The 22,598-nt window shown below is 40.5% G+C and overlaps 7 protein-coding genes across 7 annotated transcripts; 3 read left to right on the top strand and 4 right to left on the bottom strand.

The window, feature by feature from the left end:
* Nucleotides 1-5,964: 5,964 nt before the first annotated feature.
* On the bottom strand, nt 5,965-6,799 carry LOC108602231. The gene is made up of 3 exons (XM_017990279.2): nt 6,506-6,799; nt 6,244-6,448; nt 5,965-6,186 (listed from the first exon to the last, which is right to left on the bottom strand). The coding sequence occupies exons 1-3, from the start codon at nt 6,727-6,729 to the stop codon at nt 5,977-5,979; spliced, it is 639 nt and encodes a 212-aa protein (XP_017845768.1). The 5' UTR covers nt 6,730-6,799; the 3' UTR covers nt 5,965-5,976.
* A 33-nt stretch (nt 6,800-6,832) lies between these two features.
* LOC108602230 (mitogen-activated protein kinase kinase kinase 7) lies at nt 6,833-8,040 on the bottom strand. The gene is made up of 5 exons (XM_017990278.1): nt 7,959-8,040; nt 7,604-7,900; nt 7,361-7,540; nt 7,171-7,306; nt 6,833-7,108 (listed from the first exon to the last, which is right to left on the bottom strand). The coding sequence occupies exons 1-5, from the start codon at nt 8,001-8,003 to the stop codon at nt 6,942-6,944; spliced, it is 825 nt and encodes a 274-aa protein (XP_017845767.1). The 5' UTR covers nt 8,004-8,040; the 3' UTR covers nt 6,833-6,941.
* Nucleotides 8,041-8,306: 266 nt separating this feature from the next.
* LOC108601981 (mitochondrial GTPase 1) lies at nt 8,307-9,405 on the top strand. The gene is made up of 2 exons (XM_017989976.1): nt 8,307-8,569; nt 8,624-9,405. The coding sequence occupies exons 1-2, from the start codon at nt 8,371-8,373 to the stop codon at nt 9,397-9,399; spliced, it is 975 nt and encodes a 324-aa protein (XP_017845465.1). The 5' UTR covers nt 8,307-8,370; the 3' UTR covers nt 9,400-9,405.
* Nucleotides 9,406-9,443: 38 nt separating this feature from the next.
* Nucleotides 9,444-10,202, bottom strand: LOC108601982 (chromobox protein homolog 3). Its single transcript, XM_017989977.1, has one exon. It carries the CDS (start codon nt 10,154-10,156, stop codon nt 9,461-9,463), a length of 696 nt encoding a protein of 231 aa, XP_017845466.1. The 5' UTR covers nt 10,157-10,202; the 3' UTR covers nt 9,444-9,460.
* Nucleotides 10,203-10,273: 71 nt separating this feature from the next.
* On the top strand, nt 10,274-12,654 carry LOC108602309 (protein vreteno). The gene is made up of 5 exons (XM_017990392.1): nt 10,274-10,617; nt 10,676-11,080; nt 11,135-11,954; nt 12,009-12,193; nt 12,255-12,654. Exons 1-5 carry the CDS (start codon nt 10,349-10,351, stop codon nt 12,604-12,606), a joined length of 2,031 nt encoding a protein of 676 aa, XP_017845881.1. The 5' UTR covers nt 10,274-10,348; the 3' UTR covers nt 12,607-12,654.
* Nucleotides 12,655-12,752: 98 nt separating this feature from the next.
* Nucleotides 12,753-14,461, bottom strand: LOC108602296. The gene is given in 5 exon segments (XM_017990377.1): nt 12,753-12,829; nt 12,881-12,937; nt 13,003-13,166; nt 13,169-13,595; nt 13,656-14,461. Coding segments are annotated over 5 exon segments (1,494 nt in total). The 5' UTR covers nt 14,433-14,461; the 3' UTR covers nt 12,753-12,760.
* A 158-nt stretch (nt 14,462-14,619) lies between these two features.
* On the top strand, nt 14,620-22,382 carry LOC108604016 (endoribonuclease Dcr-1). Its single transcript, XM_017993260.1, has 6 exons — nt 14,620-15,467; nt 15,522-17,038; nt 17,092-17,376; nt 17,446-19,018; nt 19,080-21,196; nt 21,258-22,382. The coding sequence occupies exons 1-6, from the start codon at nt 14,660-14,662 to the stop codon at nt 21,666-21,668; spliced, it is 6,711 nt and encodes a 2,236-aa protein (XP_017848749.1). The 5' UTR covers nt 14,620-14,659; the 3' UTR covers nt 21,669-22,382.
* Nucleotides 22,383-22,598: the final 216 nt, after the last annotated feature.

Here is a 22,598-nt window from a genome sequence, read left to right on the forward strand (position 1 = left end):
GAAATATACGATATTGGAGTTCACTTGAATTGTTTAAATAAACGATATACATAAGTACAGCAAACTTATAAAACAACATATTATTCAATCATAAAGAAAGCAAGATTTTAAAGTAAACATAAATGTTAAAGAAAACAAAACAAAAAACAAAGCAAAAAACAAAAGTGTTAAATCGTTCAGATATTTTTTTGTTTTGATGTTTAATATTATATAGTTACGATGATATTGTATGTATATGTATATCAGAAAAGTTTATAGCAAAAAGCGATTATTGAATATTATTATTATTATTATGATTATTATATACATATATGTATATGTGTAATTAATAGGGAAATGAATTTAATAACATCCAAGCGAAATATAATAATGTTGAAACAAATACCATTCAAGTCATTATTAGATGTGAACAAAAAAACAAACAGTTCAATACACAACATTGAGAAAAATGGAGAACAAAATTATAAATAAATTTAAAGCAAGGAAAACGTTAATAGTTGATTAATTATATTGTTACTTTGAACATTTAAATTAAAAAAAAAAAAGAAACAAAACGAAAAAAACAAGACAAAATGAATAATAATAAACATTATATATATATATATATATGTATAAATATATATGAGAAAACACAAAACAATACAATGGGTTTTAATTCCTGGGCAATCTCATACTCAACAAGGCTCTCTAGCTATCTGTTCATCCAGACATGTATACACTGCGACTCTTATACCAATACCATAACCACTACCACCAATACCAATACCGAAACCTAAAACTCCAATACCCTAATACCTAATCACATTACCTTATAGCGAACATGATTTGGCATGAGTGTTAGTCTAAATGTTTTTTCCAATTTTCCGTATTTTCCTATTGTGCGTGTGCGTCTATCTCTCTCACTCACTCACTGTCTGTCTCTCTCTCTATCCAAAAAAAAAAAAAAAAGTATCTTACTCTTCCTCGCTCAAAAACAAAACACACTCTCTATCCTGTAACCACCATGTCTACTATTGAATGTCGCAGGTGTCTATATATCTACTATCTACTACTCTGCTCTAAAAAGTATGCTCTAAAAATTGTGTAATGGAATGTGCTGCGTTTTCTACTAAGTATTAAGCACATACTATACTCTATATTTACTGTCTGCCACTGCAACCACAGAGTATAAATTGCCACAGCTAAAGGTGAGTTACATATCTACATATATGTTTGGTGTCTGTGGCAGCCACTAGCGTTATTTGCAGTGTGCGCAACTTGTTCAGTGAGTACTCTATGTAGGTGTTCAACAATTTCTTTCGATATGCATCTTTTGTTGTACTTGTATTTCTAATAGACAACGCATAACTTGATTACCTGATCCGCAGGTAAGAGGTAAGGTAAGAGTGGCCATATCAATGTACTATGTATGTATATGTCGTGTCATCATACCACACACACACACACACACAGGCAGACGATAAAGTTACATAGCCATAACCACGGCAAATTGCAATTTGAAAAATTGAAATTGAAAATGTCCCTTAGGGAAAATTTCGTGAGGGTGCAAAAATACAAAACAAAAGCAATCAAAACTCTTACATTTTGTTTACTTGTTTTTTTTTGCTTATGCTTTTGTTTATTTTATACGTTTTGATTTGTTTTTTTCCTAGAATTTCTTTTTCATGTTTATCATGCCACTTATTTGTAGGTAAAAAGTTTTCTCAGTTCATTTAAACTGATTTCTACTTGTTTTATATTTGCAGCGAAATTAAAAAAACGACTTAGTGATGCTTTTAAGAATTGCCCATTGAGAAACTTGTTTTGAGAGCAATCGCACAAAGCAAAGCAACAGCAACAACAACTGCAGCAGCAGCAGCAATGTATGAGACGCAGTGGAGCAACTGCACCACATTGATAGTTTCGGTTTCACAAATACATTAGTAGTATATATATATATATATATATATATACATATTTAGGCATCGGCATACATATGTACGTCTCGTCTTTTGGGTTGCATATGCATGTAATGCATATAGTATCTGAACGCTCTAAACGCTACGACTAACTGGAAATTGAATTGGAATTAAAACTGAAGTTGAAGTTGTTGGCGCTTTTCAAAACTTCCATGTGCATTATCTGCCAGCAGACTTTCTATATGGTGACTATAACTGTTGTCTGAATTAGGTTTACTCACACGCAAACATGCACACACACATACACGAATGTGTTTATATACATATTTATGAAATTAGTACACAGCCCTACGATTGTGCCCTTGGAACGCATTAGCAGCTACATTTAAATATTTAATATATACCATGCGAGTATAGTATGAAGAAAATTTACCGTATTTATACTTATATATTTAGGGGTATTAAGTCACATATTGTTTTCCAATTTACAAGCATACATATGGTATATACATATATTTTACTTGCCTCAAATAGTCATAGTGCGCATTTAGTTAAACAATAGTGTATTGGATTCAAAGTTTTAATATATATATACATATACATATTTTATATAGATCAGGCCGTACTCAAGTAACTTTTGAAGCATACAACGATAATATATTATCTGTAGTTTACCACTGAATTAAACAACAACGATTAGTTTAAAGCAATTAAAGTATAGATCATGTCTTTCATACCAGCAAAACAAATTATCACATTAAAACTTTCTTTAGATATTCATGCATTCGATAATGTAAATTTTGTAGTCAGCGTTTAAAAAAAAAAAGAGTTTGCGTTACTTGCCAAAAAGAAGAAATATATATATAATTCATAAGATTTTCAAAGTACCTGAGATTCCAACATAAGCCCAGTGGAAGTCTACAATTAGGTTAAGGTTCTCAAAATAGCAGCTGCTCAACAATAGTTCTTCAAGTTCCCCTCACTTTTCGATTCCCGAGCTTACATACTCGTTATAAGGTTGATATAAAAAACAAAGCATAAGTGCTATACATGCTATACATACTATAAGAACATTTTTATGCGAACGAAACTTTCGTTTCAATGCGTAACTGTGAATGCAAGAATAAACAAGCAACAAATAAGAAAAAATAATGCAAGTAAATTGTATATCAATCATTTAAATAAAACAATCATATCTGATCCTAAATGATTTCGTGTCTTAATTTGAAAATGTTTTAAGCCTTTTTGTAAAAGGTTCAACTAAATATAATAAAAAGTATTAGTTTCGCAAATGCAAATGCAGAAAGTAGCTTAATCGAAAAACGAAGAAAAAGAAATCAGCAAAGTAATTTTAGTCTAAGTATATATAATTTACATACCAAAAAAAATGACCGACTGAAATTATTGTTAAAGCGTTTTATGAACAATACTTGCATATATATACACATACATATATTGATATGATCAAGTAAATGATGAAAGCATAACTACTATATATACAAAAAAGCAAAACTCATAAATAAAACTAAAGAGAAGAAAACGATATACATATACTATTAAAAGTTTCTAAATCCTAATCAATCATAAATTTTGCATACATACATACTTATACATATATACATACAATATACAAATTATAGATGATCGAATTGTAAACTCCACAAAATGAACAAGAAAAAAGTATTAGTTATATAGCGCCATTTACAAAATTAATGCTACAGCAACGAGCATAAATAAATTAAACAATAGTGTTATTTACTTTTATAAAAATAACAACAACAAAGAACCCAACATTGGCAATGACTAGTTGACTAATTGAATAAAATGTCGAAACAATTCTAAATACAATTGCAAATTTAAAGAAATAAATAAATAACAAATTAATATTTCTATCTTTAAAGCATACTATACATAAATATATTCAGGCATTTCAGCTGATGTCGATGATAATAATGACATCGTCTATGAATCACTTGTTCTATCCAATAAATACTTATAAATATGTACATGTGCTTTTACATACATGCACACATGTGTATCTTTGTGTGTGTGTGTGTGTGTATGTTTTGCTGGCACTGTTTTGCATTGCATTGGATTATATATATAGTATATATATATATTGTATGGTATTGTATTGTATTGCATTTTAATATGTTGTATTGTATTTACTGTTGGATTGTATTTTAATATAGAACGCGTTAATTTCAAATAAAGAGTTTTTAAATGCATTAAACTGTGTTCTGTGTTCTCTTCCAACGCTGCCAAAAGGGCAGGCCAGGCGTCCTGGGCACAACAAGGCATAAATATTCTCGTCGTTTATTGGAATTTGGTAAAACTCTTTCTTGGCATCTCTGTCATTATGCGAGGGCCGCATTGTTTTGAGATCAAATTCCAAAGTGTTTGGAATTTCAAGTGCTCTGAGGCCCTGAATGATGACGAGCTTTCTGCCGGTCTCGCTGTTGCTCTCGGTCTCGCTCTCGCACGCATTTATTGATAGAGCCTTTGCTTTAAGGAATGCTGGAGGGGTGGCTCGTCCTGGTGGTTTAGCTGGCCAAACAATCTTGTGTTGGAACGTTGTGCACGTTCTGTTCAAATCAATACAACTTGGCATATTTCGTTTAATTAAAAAAGTTGAACGCTGTTCGCTTCTGAACAATTGATTCCTAAATTGACATCGTTGACATTTTAATGCGTTTATTTCCGCCTTGTCGCCTAATGTGGGCGCTTTGCTATTAACATAGATATTGACAGCATTCCCTGCTGGCTTCGCTCTTCAAACATGATTTAACCTTAAATGCTTTGCTATTTGTCAGTCAATTGTTGTTGGATTTTTACAGCTTATAAATAATGCAGCAAATGCTTTTAATTATACTAACGTATGTAGGTTCACACTTACGCACAGTCAGTCAAGTGTAAAGAGTCGTGTTTATTAGCCAAAAACAAACCCCATGCATCCCTTTGGGAGTTTGGACTAAAGTTCCACTTTAATGTAATAGGAATTACTTGTGCCAAGCGGGGGAACAGGCTGGGGTTAAACCACCGCCTAATGAAATGCATTGTGAAATGAAATGGTAAAATTGACGACGTCTACTCTTTCCTGAAGTGGCCAACCGCATTAAATCAGCAAACTAACCGCCACTAAATAAACAGACCCTTCACATACACAGACACAGGCAGATGCCAGCGTTCTTGCCTGCCAGGATCTAAAGTTAAAAGCACTTGTAACAAATTGAAATCATTCATCTTACTTTTCGCATTCATTTGCACTCACATGAACACACTTATACGCACATACACACACTCAAGTACAACCCACACCTCCGCCCCCAAACTGTCCTGGCCTGGCCTGCCTTGAACTCATGTGTGTGGGCATTTGAAATTCACCTGGTCAGCCAATAGCTTTAAGTAGTTGAATTACGAGAGCTGCTTAAGCACACAGGTAGAATGCGAGTACTTAGTTATATAGCACATATACTAGTAAGTACACAAATTAATAAGTAACTCAACTGCTTCTTGTTGCTTATTACTCTCCTAATTGGTGGCAGTCAGCACGAACTGAACAAAATGATTGGCATACTATGTTAATTGCAGCAGGTGGGCTTTGTTTGATTGTTCAAATGCATTATATATATATATATAATATATATAAACTGCACTTATCACTAGCTTAAATAAATTTTCAATGAGGCAATCTTTGGTTGTAAAATGTATAAATTAAGGTGCATTTTTAGTTCGAGCTTGTTTTATAAATTTAATTCATTGAATTTATTTTTGTGTACTTCTAATTTGCCAACTACCACCATGCATAAATAAAAGAGCAAAAAATTGAAGCTTTATTTTTCGCTCAATCGACTTGTCTGTTGCAGCTGTGGCAGGCACGTTGAAGTGGTTTTGCTATTAAAACGTGCCCAGGACCTGTCAAATTCAAGATGGAGTCAAATCATTGCTCCATTCAAGCGGAAATTGCATTGATATGCTAAAGCTTTATATTTGCAGCTAATTGAAGTTAATTTACTATATTCTTATACTCTGAATTTCAAGTGATTTCTATTTATTTTTTGTGTAAGTCAGCAATTTATTAATTTGTATTGGCATTTGCATTAATTGCCACACTCCTGCTGCTCATACTCATACCTTTACTATCCAAGAATGTTGTTCTCTTATTCGTATTCGTATCATTGTAGGCATCAAACTTATCCAAAAGCTTTTGAAAGCCGCTTTCCAGCGATGCCGATGATATATCGCGTAGCACTTCGAGTATATATTTAATCATAGCCTTGATTAAGGTCTGCAAGCAAGGCGATATAGTTACAAATCACAACAATATAAAGAGAGAAAGCCTCACTTGTATGTCCTCAGCAGAGACACGGCAACGTGTATGGATGTTATTGTTTTCCGTCAACATTACCTGCATCATGGTGGGATCATCTTGTTCTATTAATGCTTGAGAAAAGCGCATGAATGAGCGGAGGTGACTGTGCAATTTATGTATGTCCAGTTTGCCATTATAGCGAAAATGTTCAAAGGTCTGATAATGCTCCATAAGATAGCTGCAAGTCGATTCAAGCTTATTCGCAGCTTGACTTGTGAATGAAAGCAAAACTTACGGAAAATATATTTCCTGCCCATAACGTCGCTCAAAGGGCTTGATCAGACGCCAAGCTTGCCGCAGCGCCAACCGCTCAGTGAGGGTAAACCCGCTTTCATCAAAGACAGGTCCGACTCTTAGCTCGGGCAGCTTCTTGGGAAAGACGGGATAGTCAAAATTCGTTCCAGACTCCCGTGCGGATATCCTGGCAGACATGGAAATTTGGGAAGTGTGCCTACTCATCGCGTAATTTGTTAAATTGTTTTATTTAATTTACAATAAAAAATGGTATACAAGTATAAAAATTATGTGAAAAATGTAAAGTTTTCACAATTTAGTTGACATATGTAATACATATTATGTATATGTGTTGTAACTTTTTTGTTTGTTCATAATATTTAGAGGGCTGAGCTAAGCTCAGCCCTGCGTGGCTTCACACAAATATATTTTGAATATTAGAGTATTAATTCCTCAGGTGTATATGTAAATTGTTTAAATACTGTAATAATATTATCCATAGTGGGCCGTTTATCAGCTTCAAGGCTCCAGCCATCGGTCATTAACTGGGAAACACTTTCAGGAACATTATCATACTGTATCTTATCCAACTCCGGACGTAAGCCTAGGAATTATACAAAGTGATTGCTTACCAAAAGTAATTGTATTAACAATTTTACTAAGTACCTTGCTGTATCTCCTTCATTTTATCAATTTTATTAGCGATATGCTTATAAGGCTGCTCACGCGATAGCATTTCCCATAATATTATGGACCAACTGAACACATCACATTTTTCTGTATATTTTCTACCTGAAATAACCTGTTACAGATTATTAGCAATTATTATTTGCACATGTTAATGCAAAATGCTCACCTCTGGCGCCATATATTCAACTGTGCCCGCTTCAGCACTCATTGAAGAAGCCAAATATCTAACAGATCCAAAATCACAAACCTTCAGACAGCGATAACTATCATTCAACAACAAGTTTAGTGGCTTCAAATCACGATGGATAACACATTTAGGTGTTTTACTATGCAGGTATGCAACCGCCTATATACATACGTTTATTTATAAATAATTATTACGATAACACCGATTACCACAAGTACTTACCTCCGCACACTGACGTGCCCAATTAAATATATGTCGCAAATCATATTTTGTCTTTTTGACGTGCAAAAAATCACTCAGGGAACCTCCATCCATATACTCCATAATAAGATATGTGTTATGATCATGCAATGATATGCCATGTAGAAATATGATATTTTCATGATTTGCTCTTGACAACAGCTGGAACTCTCTACGTGTGACTTCCTCATCTACGCCCAAGTAAATCTTCTTAACAGCAACATCTTTGTTCAACCATTTGGCTTTGTACACCTTTCCAAATGTGCCTTTTCCAATTTCCTTCAAGCAATTTATTATTATTGTCTAGTCTACACTCAAATTACTAATATTTACTTACAATACCCAAAGTTATTTGTGCAAAGTTTATTGTGTCTGAGTCCATGTTTTTTTTAGCAATCTAACAAGCTGATTAACACTGAAAACGAGATAAGCTTCTATACCATATGACCGCATTTTTATTGAACAATCGGCGTATGATTTATTTTAAATACTATTCCAATAAAATTAAATAGGCCTTTTACAAACTAGGAAAAAATAATTACATATTTAGGCTTGATATAATTATTTTATTTTAATCTTTTGGAGCTAGCATTTCAAATTTAACTGAAACAATTCAAAAGCTATCGAATAACAATACTTGGTTTGATTTAATATCGATAGCTGCAGATGTTATTGACAAGCCTATCAGCTGTTTTTTGTTGCGGCATTATTTTACAAAAAAATAAAGTATATGGCATTAAGAGCGTAAAATGTCTGCGGCCAATCCATTTCGCACAACGTTTCGGCTGCCCAGCCGTAACCAACGCATCAACTGGTTCCCTGGACACATGACTAAGGGAATGCGACAAATTCAGCAAAAGCTTCGCAGCGTGGACTGCATCGTTGAAATCCATGACGCAAGAATTCCTATGGCAGGTCGGAGCTCACAGTTCTTCGATACTATAACAGGTAAGGTTGTTAATAAAGCTTTTAGCTGTTCCAACTAAACTTTTAATCCTCAAGGCAACGGCGTCAAACCACATATACTGGTGCTCAACAAAGTCGATCTCCTAGGACCCAAACAACAGCGAGGAATTGTAAAGCAGCTACGAGATCAACAGCCTGAATTGAGAAACATACTTTTCACAAACTGTAAAGATCAACGAAATAGTGGTGTTTTGGATATATTGCCTATGGCCACCAAATTAGTTTCAGAAAGCAGTCGCTTCAACAGATCCAACAGTGCCGAACACAATATAATGATAATGGGTGTGCCTAATGTTGGCAAAAGCTCCATTATCAATGTTTTACGAAATGTTCACCTGAAGAAAAAGAGCGCAGCACGCGTCGGTGCAGAGGCTGGCATCACTCGATCCGTTGGCGAGCGTATCAAAATACAGGAGCAACCATTAGTATATATGATTGACACGCCGGGAATTCTGCAGCCCTCTGTTACGGACGATGAGATGGGGCTCAAACTGGCCCTAGTTGGCTGTTTGCCAGATCATATTGCCGGCGAGGATCTGATTGCGGATTACCTCTTATACTGGCTAAATAAACACCGGCGCTACGAGTATGTAGATAAACTAGGACTGCAAGGCGGACCCAACGACAATATTACTGCAGTGCTAGCAGATTTCGCTCAGCAGCAGGGCATGTTCCATCGAGTAAAACAATACAATGGTCAGGTAGAGGTAATGACAAATTTATTGGCTGCTGCACGAAAGTTTATAAGCTACTTTCGCACTGGACAGCTGGGTGCTATAAATCTAGATGAAGAATGCACATATCAAAGTTAAGCTTATTTGTACATAGTTTAAATCCAATATTATAAAATGGTTTTTTTTATTAATAACTGTCTTAATTATCGACCATGGGCACGTCAATTGCAATGTTGCCTACCCCGGGGACAGGTATGGAGTAGGACACACCCACATTGTCCATTTCAGCAACCCCGTGCTGTACAGGCATCGCCATAGCAGATTGTTCCTGTTCCATTGACTGTCGCTGCTCGCTCTCCAGATGTGCCATAGAAGAGTCTGCAACATCCACAGCCACACTCCCCATAGCATATCCAGTTTGTGCAGCACTAGTGCGTAGCTGCTCCGGAACGCCCTGCATGCGCTTACTTATAAAGTTGTTGTAAGGTGCCCTCTTTTGGTAGTATTCGATTAGCATCTCTGGATTCTTTTCCGATACTTGGCTACTCGTAACCAAGTCAAACTCATCACAATATTGCCATCTAACAAGATATTTTATTTCACCGGTAACGTCTGTGGCGCCCACTATCTCTGCAAGATCCAGTCCTCGCTCATAGCCCCGGGGTTTCTGTATTTCCTCACATTTTGGCTTTTTCTCGGCTCTTTTCTTGTTTTTTGCACGGGACTCTTCAAATCTTTGTATGAGAGCAGGGCAATCGCAATTTTCCTCGGGCTCCCAAGTATTATCGCTGGAGGGATAGCCGCGCCATTTTATGAAGTACTCTACTTTGCCGGCCGCAGTGATTCTTTTGTCCACAATGCGCTCAACGACAAAATTAGGCTCATTTTTTACCATTTTTATGTTTGTTTACGAAAAGAATGCAATAAATGTGAAAAATTATCGGCTCAAAAAGTATTGTGTGTGGTGGCTGGCCAATAAATATTCTGCAAACATTATTGTGTGTGGTGGTCGGCTAATAAATATTCTGAAAATACAGGCCCGCCATTCGTAACACGAGCAAATAGTGACAGTTTCAATTTTCCAACCATGTCGGAGATTAATTGGGAAAACTTTGATCCTCAAGCTGAACATTATTATGATGAAGGTTCCAACAAGTATGAGAATGTTAGTGCAGATTCCACAGCTACTAATGATCGGAAGAAGAGGCAATTGCAATATCCCTATCTGGTAGTCAGGAAGAAACATGCTTTAATAACTGAAAGCTTGCTGAAAAACTTCTTTGGAGAGGCCATCATATATGGCATTGAATACCGTACAGCTTCTGGTGTGTTTTTTGTGTATTTTCACAACTTGGGGTAAGTTTCTTTCTGGTTCTTCTGATATTCAGAACTGGCTTACCGTTTTTGGTTTCAGTTCCCTGGAAGCAGCCAAAATTAAAATACGCCAGTTTCCAAATATTATTGACTGTGTAGAGGGTCGACCAAATTATTACCAAAACCAGTTGCCTTCTGATCAGTTACACAATGAAAATGTGATGCCAATGGAAGATCTGACGGACAAAAACGGAATAGATGAGAAGCGGACTATAAAAGTGTCGGAGAAAGAAAGCCAGCACCCCGCATTCCACAAGGTTCCTATAGTCATAAAAGCAGATTACAGTGCCAAGAATTCTTTGATAGCAAAGAATGATGTCTATCAACGCTACCTGAATGTTAAACACGAGTTTGCATTGGAGCGTCTTGGTGTCTATGTGACTGTGGATTCTCTAGAAAAGGATCAAGTCAAACAACAAAGGCGTTCAGGACGCAAGGTGGTAACGTAAGTGTGTGAGCACGAGCAAAAAGACGTATATATTTGACTATATCTTTGCAGTTATATACAGGAGTTAGAAACCAAACCAAGCGACAGTGAATCAAAGCTTGCGCAGCGAGCAAACATGTGCTTGGCATGCATGTGCTACACGGATAACAGTTGCAAGTTCTGTAGCATGCCCTTCTGTAATAAGACTTGCTTCAATAAACTTTCCACTCTGCACAAAGAGACCTGCGCTACTGGAAAATGGCCAATACTAGATGAAACTATTGACGAACAATTTACTAAGCTCAAGTTGCCGCCATCTGGCAGCAACGTAAAAATAACAGCGTTTGAGCAATCTAACGTAGTTTATGTGCGTTCAGCTGAAATACACGCAGAGGTAGCTTACTTCAAGCTCATCTCAGATGTTATGTGCCACGGCAAGTCGGCAACGAAGCTAACTAAGCTGCCACGCTGCGGCGAGCTGGTAATATATAAGATTGATACTGAAATAATTCGTGCCATGGTGCTCAATGTAGAAGATCCGCAAGCCATCTATATAGTCTGTGTAGACTATGGTAGCGTAGAGATAACAACACTCGATTGTCTGTATGAATGCAGCTACTATTTAGCTAGCTTGCCGCGCTACACTGTTCCCGTACTGCTGCGTGGCGTGCCCAAGCGTTACCTAACTAGTAATCTTTGTGGTGTATTTTATGAACTAAACGACAATTATACTTTTGTATTAAAGTACGCAAAGCACGACTTTGATGCTGGCAAAGGCATGCAGCGTGTGTTACTTATTGAGACCGAAATGAATCGCAGCCTGAATCGTCTAGTTAAAACAATAATAACGCCAGTGGAACCAACATTATACACCAACCCATTAACGGAAGATGTAAGCATTATATTGCACATTGCAAATTATTTTTATAGCTTTTGTCCTCTCTAGTATCTGCATCATGTGTATTTACCCAATGGAAAGCACATGGAATTGGTTGTCATGGACAATAGTTACCTAAAGGACGGCATCATCTACTGCACCTTGTTGGAATATGCGTACGAAATAACACAACTACAACGTGACTTACAATTTTATGGTGAAAGCCTTGCCAAAAGAACATACTATGCTCCACGGTATTACCACCAAATTACATCTCTTGCTTTCAAATAATTAATAATAATAATTTCTTTTCAGTAAAAATGAGCTGTGCATTTGCAAATATCACGACAAATGGTGCCGCGGTATTTGTATGGAGATAGTGGGAGATGGTTATCCCAGCATTCTCTTTTTAGACTATGGTAACATAACGCCCATACATATAGATTACATACGTCCATATGCGCCTCAGTTTAATTATCCAATATTAACCATATTATTCGTTATAAATGATTTGGTGCCCTGTGACATGAGCGACAGCCATTGGATTAAACTAGAACAACAGTTAGCGATTGGATCTATATTTAAGTGCAACGAAGTGAGTTACGACGAGAAAGAAAATAATTACTCAATGTGTTTGGGTGTGGATGCTATACTCTCATCAAAATAATTATACTTTAACTAACTTGACTAAAAGTACATACGAAGAGAAAATGAATTGAAGAATTTAAAAAAAAGCTTAGTTTATTATTTAGCAATATTGTTTGACAATATACTTTATACAAAAAACTGATAAGTTTATTTTTTTTTTAATATTACACATTTTACGGCATCACTGGCTTTTTACTAAAGACAAAGCTTAAGTTTTCCAAATGTTCACTCAGTGAAGCCTCCTGCAAACACATTTAATTAGTTATAAGCAAATCAAAATTTAATATACATACCTCTAAAAATTCTTCTCTATAAGGTGGTTGGTATTGACTCCAACTTGATAAGGCCGCCTTTAAAGAATGTAAATATATAATAAAATTGCTTTAAATATATGAATATTTTTCGATGCACTCACATTATCTTCATTGTTAATCAGCGTGTGTGTAGCTTCGGCGTTGAGGTTCAGAGTTCCCGTAAATTCAACAAGACCAAGCTCCTCTTGAAATTGTCGCTCTTCCAGACAGCCAGCCGTAATAAGCGTATATACACGAGTGTCGCTGTTTGTTGACAATAACTCCAATGCCGTGCGTTGTAATTATATATAATCAAAGTCCTACAGTTTGTAATGCGGATATCAGGCAGCTGGCTTGTGACAAACAGAGCTACCCTTGAAGATGATGCATCATTGAATTCATCTGATGAATAATTGTCCATTTGCACGTGTGGTATTTGCCAACATTGACAATAACCTTTGATAATATTCAAGCACTCCATGTTGTTGGCTACTATGGCACATTTGGCGCACTGGTCTGCAACCAAAGTGTCCAGCATAAGATGTACAAACTGAAATTTGGCTGAATCATAAACACCCATGTCTTGCCAGTCAGGTAGTTGGGGTAGCAGCACCTCAGATGTTATGGATCGGTTTAGCAGTTGCTTTAGTAGCACGGGATGATCGCAAATATGTTGAGCAATTTCCTGCACTTGCGCTTTTTGTTGAATGGTGGGCTATATGTGATTAATTTAATATTTACTTTAATCAGCCGTTTTTTATAACTAACAACTTACCGTTTCTAAATCCTGATAATAGTCTGAGAGCAATTGCAGCGTCTCCATTTGCAACTGTGCTGGCTTAAGCAGGCAAATGTATTCGCTTGCTTCAAACTGTTGAATTGGCTGGGAAGTGGCGCTATCGTGTTCATTTGCTATAAACTGCTGAATTGGCTGGGAAGTGGCAGTATCGTGTTCACTTACTACAAACTGCTGAATTGGATGGGTATAAACTGCTGAAGTATTTGTATCCACGTCAGCCAGAGGCTTCTTTAGCTTCTTTCTTCTGCGCAAAGCTGCGGGAATATACGGTTTACTAACCATTGCCGGCGCCACTTCAATCACATTTGTATGTTGCCGATACCAAAAATCATATTCTGCTTTACGCTGCGCAATGCATTCTTCAATAGTCGTTAGTTCATTCTGTATTTCAACATCTCTAATGCCAATATCCAGCAGCGCATTTTGGTAAAATTCATCCCCTTCGAAATGGGTTAAAACGCCCAGATCTTTGCCTGTCTCATCTTTTAGCGTAGCTTCAGTGGAGGTCAGTTCCAGCGTTCCGTTTCCTGTCCAATTTTTGTGTTTTCTACTGGATTTAACTCGCCAGAGCACTAGAAATATGCGTTTGTTACTCAGAGGATTTTCTCCAGCAGCATATTGTTGTGGTCCCAAGCTCTTATAGCCCTCTGTCGTGCCCCAAGAATCCTCCGCTGCTGCAGAGCTAGTATAAGTATAGCTTTCAGACTCATAGTAGTCATCCTCCGAGCTCCTCTTGGTTGCGTATCGTCGCATTTTAAATAAATTTTATTTAATAAAATATGTACAATAATTGTAAACAAAAATCTAATTTCAAATAATGGTGCTGATAGTGATGTGTAAACTTCGATATTTTAGTTTCGCAGCATGGAGTGTAATTTGCAACACTTATCGATAATCCGTTGGTGCGAAAACCGGCGTTTGCACATTGTGTGTCTCCTAATTGCAATAAGAGGGCCTTTTAGAGCCACGCCTGTTGCGCCATGGCGTTCCATTGGTGTGATAGCAACCTGCACACCACAGCGTATACCCCTCGCGACTTTCAAGTTGAATTGTTGGCTGCCGCCTACGAGCGCAACACCATCATCTGTTTGGGTCACCGCAGTTCCAAGGAGTTTATAGCTTTAAAGTTGCTGCAGGAGCTATCGCGACAGGCACGACGGAATGCTAAAGTGAGTATCTTCCTGAGTTGCCACGTGCGGGCAGAGCACACACCCACATCCATGTACACAATGCTCACACATCTGACGGATCTCAAAGTATGGCAAGAACAGCCCGATCAGCTGACGACCAGCGAACACTGCTGGACTGACTACAATGTAAGCATACTGCATCCAGACACATTTCATGGATTGCTACGTAACAAGCAGCTGAGCTTGGCAAGCGTACAATTACTAGTACTGGAGGATTGCCATGACAGCGTTGTCTACCGCAGTATGTTGCCCATTTTCGAGGATTATCTGCTGCCCGCAGCCGCAGACAGCCCGCGCATACTAGGACTCGCTGGTCCACTGCACAGCGCTGGCTGTGAGCTGGAGGAACTCAATGCCATGCTGGACACATTGGAGAAGCAGATGCAATGCCGCATTGAGACAGCCAGCGATATAGTCACCGTTTTACGCTACTGTGCCAAACCGCAAGAGTACATTGTACAGTGTGCACCATTTCAAATGGACGAACTGTCCAGTGTGATAGCCGATATACTCAATACGCACAAGTGCTTCCTGCAAGATCATCGCTACGATCCCTTTGAGATATACGGCGAAGATCAATTTATGGATGACTTGAAAGGTAAATTGCAATCTTATCATTGACGCATTTATTATAGCTTTTATTTTCCTATAGATATTCCTGATCCTAAACTGGATCCGCTCAATGTGCTCAATGATTTGTTGGACGTGCTGCATGAGATGGGACCTTGGTGCACTCAGCGTGTGGCACATCATTTTTATCAACGCAACGAAAAGCTCAAAGTAAAAACACCACACGAGCGTCATTATCTTCTGTTCTGCCTGGTGAACACGGCCTTGGTGCAAGTGCATACGCTTTGCGAGCAAACATTCCAACAGGACCTAGCGGAACACCCGGACCAAGCACGCAGCGCCATTGAGCGTTACTCCAGCCCCAAGGTGTGTCGACTGCTAAAAGTTCTGCGTTGCTTTAAGCCTACAGAAAGCCAGCCCCAATCCCAGACGACAGCTGAAAATTTGCGCAAACTGCGTCAGCAGGTGGAGCAGACAGATTTTAATAAATTGACGCATGCGTTGAACACACAGTGCAAGTTGGTGGAGAAGCTTGAAGTTCAGCAACCATCAGCGGAGACTCACTCTTTAAAGTCCACTCTGGAGAAAATGCTTCAGCCCACAGATAAAGCTGATAAAGTGCCACTGGAGAAGCCACCTAGTAAAGCTGGCAGAGCAAAGTCCAATACGCAACAACAAGCGCGCTCAAGGCGCCCGCATCCGAGGCGTTATAATCGCTATCAGCATGACACTAGCGAAATCCTCTGTGCATTAATTTATTGCAATCAAAATCACACAGCACGCGTGCTTTTCGAGCTGCTGGCGGAGATGAGTAGACGTGACAGTGAGCTCAAATTTCTGCACTGTCAGTTTACAACTGATCGTGTTGCGGATCCCACCACAGAGCCTAAGGAAGCGGAGCAAGAGCACAGACGACAGGAGGAGGTGCTCAAGCGTTTTCGCATGCACGACTGCAATGTGCTCATTGGAACCTCTGTACTAGAGGAGGGCATTGATGTGCCTAAGTGCAATCTGGTCGTTCGCTGGGATCCACCCACTACCTATCGCAGCTATGTGCAGTGCAAGGGACGCGCACGTGCTGCGCCCGCCTATCATGTCATGTTGGTGGCACCCAGTCTGGAGCAGTCCAAGCCAGATGCGGTGCAATTAGGCACGCGAAGTCATCGCTTCATCTGCGGCAAAGGTGCTGCTGCTGAGGAGCTGGACAGCGATTCGGATGATTCAGCATTGCCCACCTCGTTGGCCTCCGATCCCTATACATTTGGCACAGCGCGTGGCACGGTGAAAATACTTAATCCTGAAATATTCAGCACTAAGCCGCCCACTGCCAGTGGCATTAAGCTGGAGGAGATACAAGATGAGGCGCCCATACCACCCGATGGCGGCAACTCCAGTGATGAAGCCCTAAGTCTAACTAATACAACACCCAGCGAAGCAAGCCATGAGCCCTCATGCACACCGAAGCGGCGTTCCGGCTGCGAACTGGACATCCTGCCCACTCCAGAAAGTGCAAGTGAGGCTGCTGCTCCTGAAGATAGTCTGGCCTGCACCACGCAAGCTTTGGTGCACCAAATGGCGCAATATCGCGAAATTGAAAAAGTTTGTATAAATTTTATTAGAATTTTATTTTATTAATCGAATTTGATTTTCAGATGCTGCTGTCCAAATGCGCCAATGCTGAACCCGCGGATGAGGAGCAACAGCAGGCGGAGCGCTTTACCAGCTGCCTGGCCGCTTATAAGCCTACTCCAGGTGCCAGCGTTGATCTCAGCACAGCTGTTGCCTTAGTCAACAAATACTGTGCCCGACTCCCTAGCGATACCTTCACCAAGCTGACAGCATTATGGCGCTGTGCGCGCACCGAGCGTCGAGGAGTAGCTTACTATCAGTATACCTTACGCCTGCCCATAAACTCACCGTTGAAGCATGATATTATTGTAAGTTTAAGCAATTCCAATAGGAGTCAATGCTAATCTCTCTCTCTCTCTCTCTCTCTCTCTTTGTAGGGTCTGCCCATGCCCTCGCAGATCTTGGCGCGTCGCATGGCGGCCTTGCAGGGCTGCGTGCAGCTGCATTGCATGGGTGAACTGGATGATAATTTGCAGCCCATTGGCAAGGAGGGCTTTCGCGCTATAGAGCCCGATTGGGAGTGCTTTGATCTGGAGCCAGAGGATGAGAAGATTGTGCAACAGAATGATGAGCCACGTCCGGGCACCACCAAGCGGCGTCAGTACTATTACAAGCGCATTGCCTCTGAGTTCTGCGACTGTCGTCCAGTGGCTGATGTGCCATGTTATCTGTACTTTATTGAGCTGAAGCTACAGTGTCCAATACCAGAGGAGCAGAATACGCGCGGTCGCAAGATTTATCCGCCGGAGGAGGCGCAGCAGGGCTTTGGCATACTCACACTCAAGCGCATACCTAAGCTCAGCTCATTTTCCATATTCACTCGCTCTGGCGAGGTGAAAGTTTCGCTGGAGCTGTGCGCAGAGCGAGTTGTGCTAAGCCAAACGCAGATCGACTGCATCAATGGATTCCTTAACTATACATTTACTAATGTGCTGCGTCTGCAAAAGTTTCTGATGCTCTTTGATCCGGATTCTTCGGAGAATTGTGTATTCATAGTGCCCACCAAAAAGTGTCCGCAGGGCAAGAACCTAATTGACTGGCAGTTTCTGGAGCTGATACAGGCCACGGGCAATATGATGCCGCAACCAGTGACTGAGGAGGAGCGCCAGGCGCAGCCTTTTGACCCGCAACGCTTCCAAGATGCTGTCGTCATGCCTTGGTATCGCAATCAGGATCAACCTCAATATTTCTACGTGGCCGAAATCTGTCCGAATTTATCGCCGCTCAGCTGCTTTCCAGGCGAAAATTATCACACCTTCAAGCATTATTATCTGGTCAAGTATGGACTTAATATACAGAACTCAACACAACCGCTGTTGGATGTGGATCACACAAGTGCGCGCTTGAATTTTCTTACCCCACGCTATGTCAATCGCAAGGGCGTGGCACTGCCCACCAGCTCGGAGGAAACGAAACGCGCCAAGCGTGAAAACCTGGAACAGAAGCAAATTCTTGTGCCCGAACTATGCACTGTGCATCCATTTCCAGCTTCACTTTGGCGCACCGCCGTGTGCCTGCCCTGCATACTCTATCGCATTAATGGTCTACTCCTGGCCGATGATATACGCAAGCAGGTCTCTGCAGACTTGGCTTTGGGTCAGCAGCAGATCGAGGATGAGCAGTTCGAGTGGCCCATGCTGGACTTTGGCTGGAGCTTGTCCGAGGTGCTAAAGAAATCACGCGAGACGCGAGAGAAGCCAAGCAACGCGACTGCAGTGGCAAAGTCTACCGAACTGGAGGAGCCAGTGGATGTCGAGCTGGAGCAAACAGCTACAACAAAAAGCGCCAATGAACTAATCATAGAGGCTGAAGAAGAGCTAGGACAATCGGATGACTTTATTGAGATTGGCACCTGGTCCAATGAGATGGCTGACGATATAGCCAGCTGTTCCGATATAGATGAAGAGGATGAGCACTACTTGCCTGAGCTGCCGGAAAATATCAAGTTCTGTAAGTATATTTACTTATACAAAGATACAAATGGAACTTAAGAGCAATTGTTTGTTTACAGGTGATGAGCAGACGCGCTATGGTTCGCCCACATTTTGGGATGTGAGCAAGAGCAGCGACTTTAAGCCGCTGCAGCGCTCGGGCAAGTCAGGCAACGGCAACAAAGCTGCTACAGCTGCAGCTAAGCTAACTAAACCTGCCTACAGTTACTACGACTCGGACAATTCGCTGGACTCCAGCTATGCTGATGATGATCATATGATGATCAATCAGAATTACAACTACACCACAGATTCGGACGATGCGACGGACGATTTGCGCATTGAGTTCACCTCGAAGAACGAAGCAGAGACTATAGAAACAGCACAGGAGCTGGAGAAGCGTCAAAAGCAGTTGTCCATTATACAAGCAACCAATGCCAATGAGCGGCAGTATCAGCAGACCAAGAATATGCTCATTGGCTTCAACTTTGAGGAGTCTAGAAGCGACATCAGAGCAGGCGGCATTAACTATGAAAAGTCCATTGAGTGCTTCAAGGCAGAGATTGAAAGCTGTGGCATGCTGGTGCCGCATGATCAGGAGCTGCTGCTGCCACGTGCCACAACCAATAGCATGGCCACCAAGCAGAGTGCGCTGCAGCTGGAACTGCTCAAGCAACTGCTGCCCTATGCAGATGAGGCACAACTGCAAACTAAGTTGAGCAATAAGAAGCAGCTGGAGCTGCAAGATTTGTTGGACTTGGATGCGCTTTGGCTGGCTGAGCATGGCAGCGAGTCAACCAACTATCAGGTGCTGGGCTGTGGCGATAGCTTTGACAACTACAACGATCATCATTGTCTTGATGCGCAAACCAAAGAGCTGAGCAGTGAAGCGCTGCCTGCTTTGATGGACACCTCAAGCAGCGAATTAAGTGAGCCTCTGCCCACTTTGCTCGTCGACAACTTTAGCTTTGATGATCAGCCAGAGCTTGTGGGTCACGCTGGTCCTAGTCCCAGCGTTATACTGCAAGCCCTGACCATGTCGAATGCCAATGATGGCATTAATCTGGAGCGTCTGGAGACCATTGGTGATTCGTTTCTTAAGTACGCCATTACCACATACTTGTACATCACCTATGAGAACGTGCATGAGGGCAAGCTGAGTCACCTGCGCTCCAAGCAGGTGGCCAACTTGAACCTTTATCGTTTGGGTCGACGCAAGCGTCTGGGCGAGTATATGATTGCCACCAAGTTTGAGCCGCACGACAATTGGCTGCCGCCTTGCTATTACGTGCCCAAGGAGCTGGAAAAGGCGCTCATCGAGGCCAAGATACCTACGCATCATTGGAAGCTGGCCGATTTGCTGGACATTAAACATTTGAGCAGCGAGCAAATCTGTGAGCTGGTGCGTGAAAAGGCAGAGCTATTGGGCTTGGAGCAGCCGCCGCCGCCGGCGCCACCAGCACCCCCTCCGGCCTCTGGCCTGGATGACTCCACTGAATCAAATGACTTTAGCTGCTTTATACCCTACAATCTGGTGTCGCAGCATAGCATACCAGACAAGTCCATAGCTGACTGCGTGGAGGCTTTGATAGGCGCCTATCTAATTGAATGTGGACCACGTGGCGCGCTGCTCTTTATGGCCTGGCTGGGAGTGCGTGTTCTGCCCTACACTTTAGAGCCGGCGGCAGCGGATGAAGCAAGTCGCTTGCCCGGCACAAGCAAACCCAATGCTCAGAACATGGTCACCGTGTATGGCGCCTGGCCGCGACCACGCAGTCCGCTGCTGCAACATGCTCCCAATGCCAGTGTGGAGCTAGAGCAGCTGCTCAGCGGCTTTGACGACTTCGAGGCTAGCTTGGGCTACAAATTCCGTGATCGCTCCTACTTGCTGCAGGCCATGACACATGCTAGCTACACGCCCAATCGCTTAACCGACTGCTATCAGCGTCTGGAGTTTCTGGGCGATGCAGTGCTCGATTATCTTATAACGCGTCATCTGTATGAAGATCCACGCCAGCACTCCCCAGGCGCACTTACCGATCTGCGTTCGGCCTTGGTTAACAACACCATCTTCGCCTCCTTGGCGGTGCGGCATGGTTTTCATAAATACTTTCGCCATTTGTCTCCTGGCTTGAATGAGGTCATTGATCGCTTTGTGCGCATTCAACAGGAGAATGGACACTGTATCAGTGAAGAGGTTGGCGTTGTCTATAATCCATTGTGAATGCGTTTTAAAATCATTTATTTATTGCTTGCAGTACTATTTGCTCTCCGAGGAGGAATGCGATGATGCCGAAGATGTTGAGGTGCCCAAATCGCTGGGCGATGTCTTCGAGTCCATTGCAGGTGCCATTTTCTTGGACTCCAACATGTCACTAGATGTGGTGTGGCAGGTCTACAGCAACATGATGAAACCGGAGATTGAGCAATTTAGCAATTCAGTGCCAAAGTCACCCATACGTGAGCTGCTCGAGCTTGAGCCCGAGACAGCCAAGTTTGGCAAGCCCGAAAAGCTGGCCGATGGACGTCGCGTGCGGGTCACCGTTGATGTATTCTGCAAGGGCACCTTCCGTGGCATTGGACGCAACTATCGCATTGCCAAATGCACGGCAGCCAAATGTGCGTTGCGTCAGCTTAAAAAGCAAGGACTAATAGCCAAGAAAGACTAAGACAGCCATTTAATGTGAATAACTCTAGTTCTGGTTGTAGTAGTTGCTACTACCTTTGCTCCAATATAACGTAATTGTTGATAACCAATGTATATGCTTTACGTATTCTGTAGAACACTATATTTTTTATGAAAAAAAAAAAACAAAACAATTATTTAAGAACACGCTCCTTTAACGACTGAGTTTTAAAATATATTGTAGTCTAGTTCCCAAATACATAATAACGATTTTAATGTCCCAGTCCATCTTCTGAATAACCCTGAATAAAAAGCATTTGGTGTATATAAAAACTAAAACTTTACCCAATAATAAAAGTTTGTTTATTACAGTTTAGTTTTGTTTTGGGTTGGGGCAAGTTTTGCATATACATTAGTGGATTATGTATTTGTTTTGTTACATTATGTGAATTAATTTTGATTATGGAATGGTTAACTAAATCTATGCGTTTGGTAAATACGAGTATATGCGAATGCGTTGCTTCGATTGATTGGACTGTGGTTAAAAACCTAAAGCATAACTTTGGCCGAAATATTTACAGTTAAACTAATTTGATAATTTGGATGGGTGTGGGGTGGTGGGGTTGGGTGGTGAATATTAAAATCAGCATCATTGAACATATTTTGTTTATACTTGTAGCTATTTGAATAATTCATATAATCACTAACAATAAATTTGTTTTTAATTAGTATATGATGCATTTAGTTTAATTATAGTATGTGTGTGTATAAAAATTAAGTCATATTGTTTTTAATAGTATATATTTTATTGCTAAATTAAAAATTGTAACGTTTGCCTTTCATCATAAAGTTTCACACTCGAGTATATAATTGTTTGCTTTAGTTATGATTTTGAATTTGTTTGTATTATTAATTAATAATAGTTGCATAACCTTGCTTTTTATATTACTTAAATATAGCTTTTTTAGTTAAT

The sequence above is a fragment of the Drosophila busckii genome, chromosome 3R (genome assembly GCF_011750605.1).
Source record: "Drosophila busckii strain San Diego stock center, stock number 13000-0081.31 chromosome 3R, ASM1175060v1, whole genome shotgun sequence".
NCBI lineage: Eukaryota > Metazoa > Arthropoda > Insecta > Diptera > Drosophilidae > Drosophila > Drosophila busckii.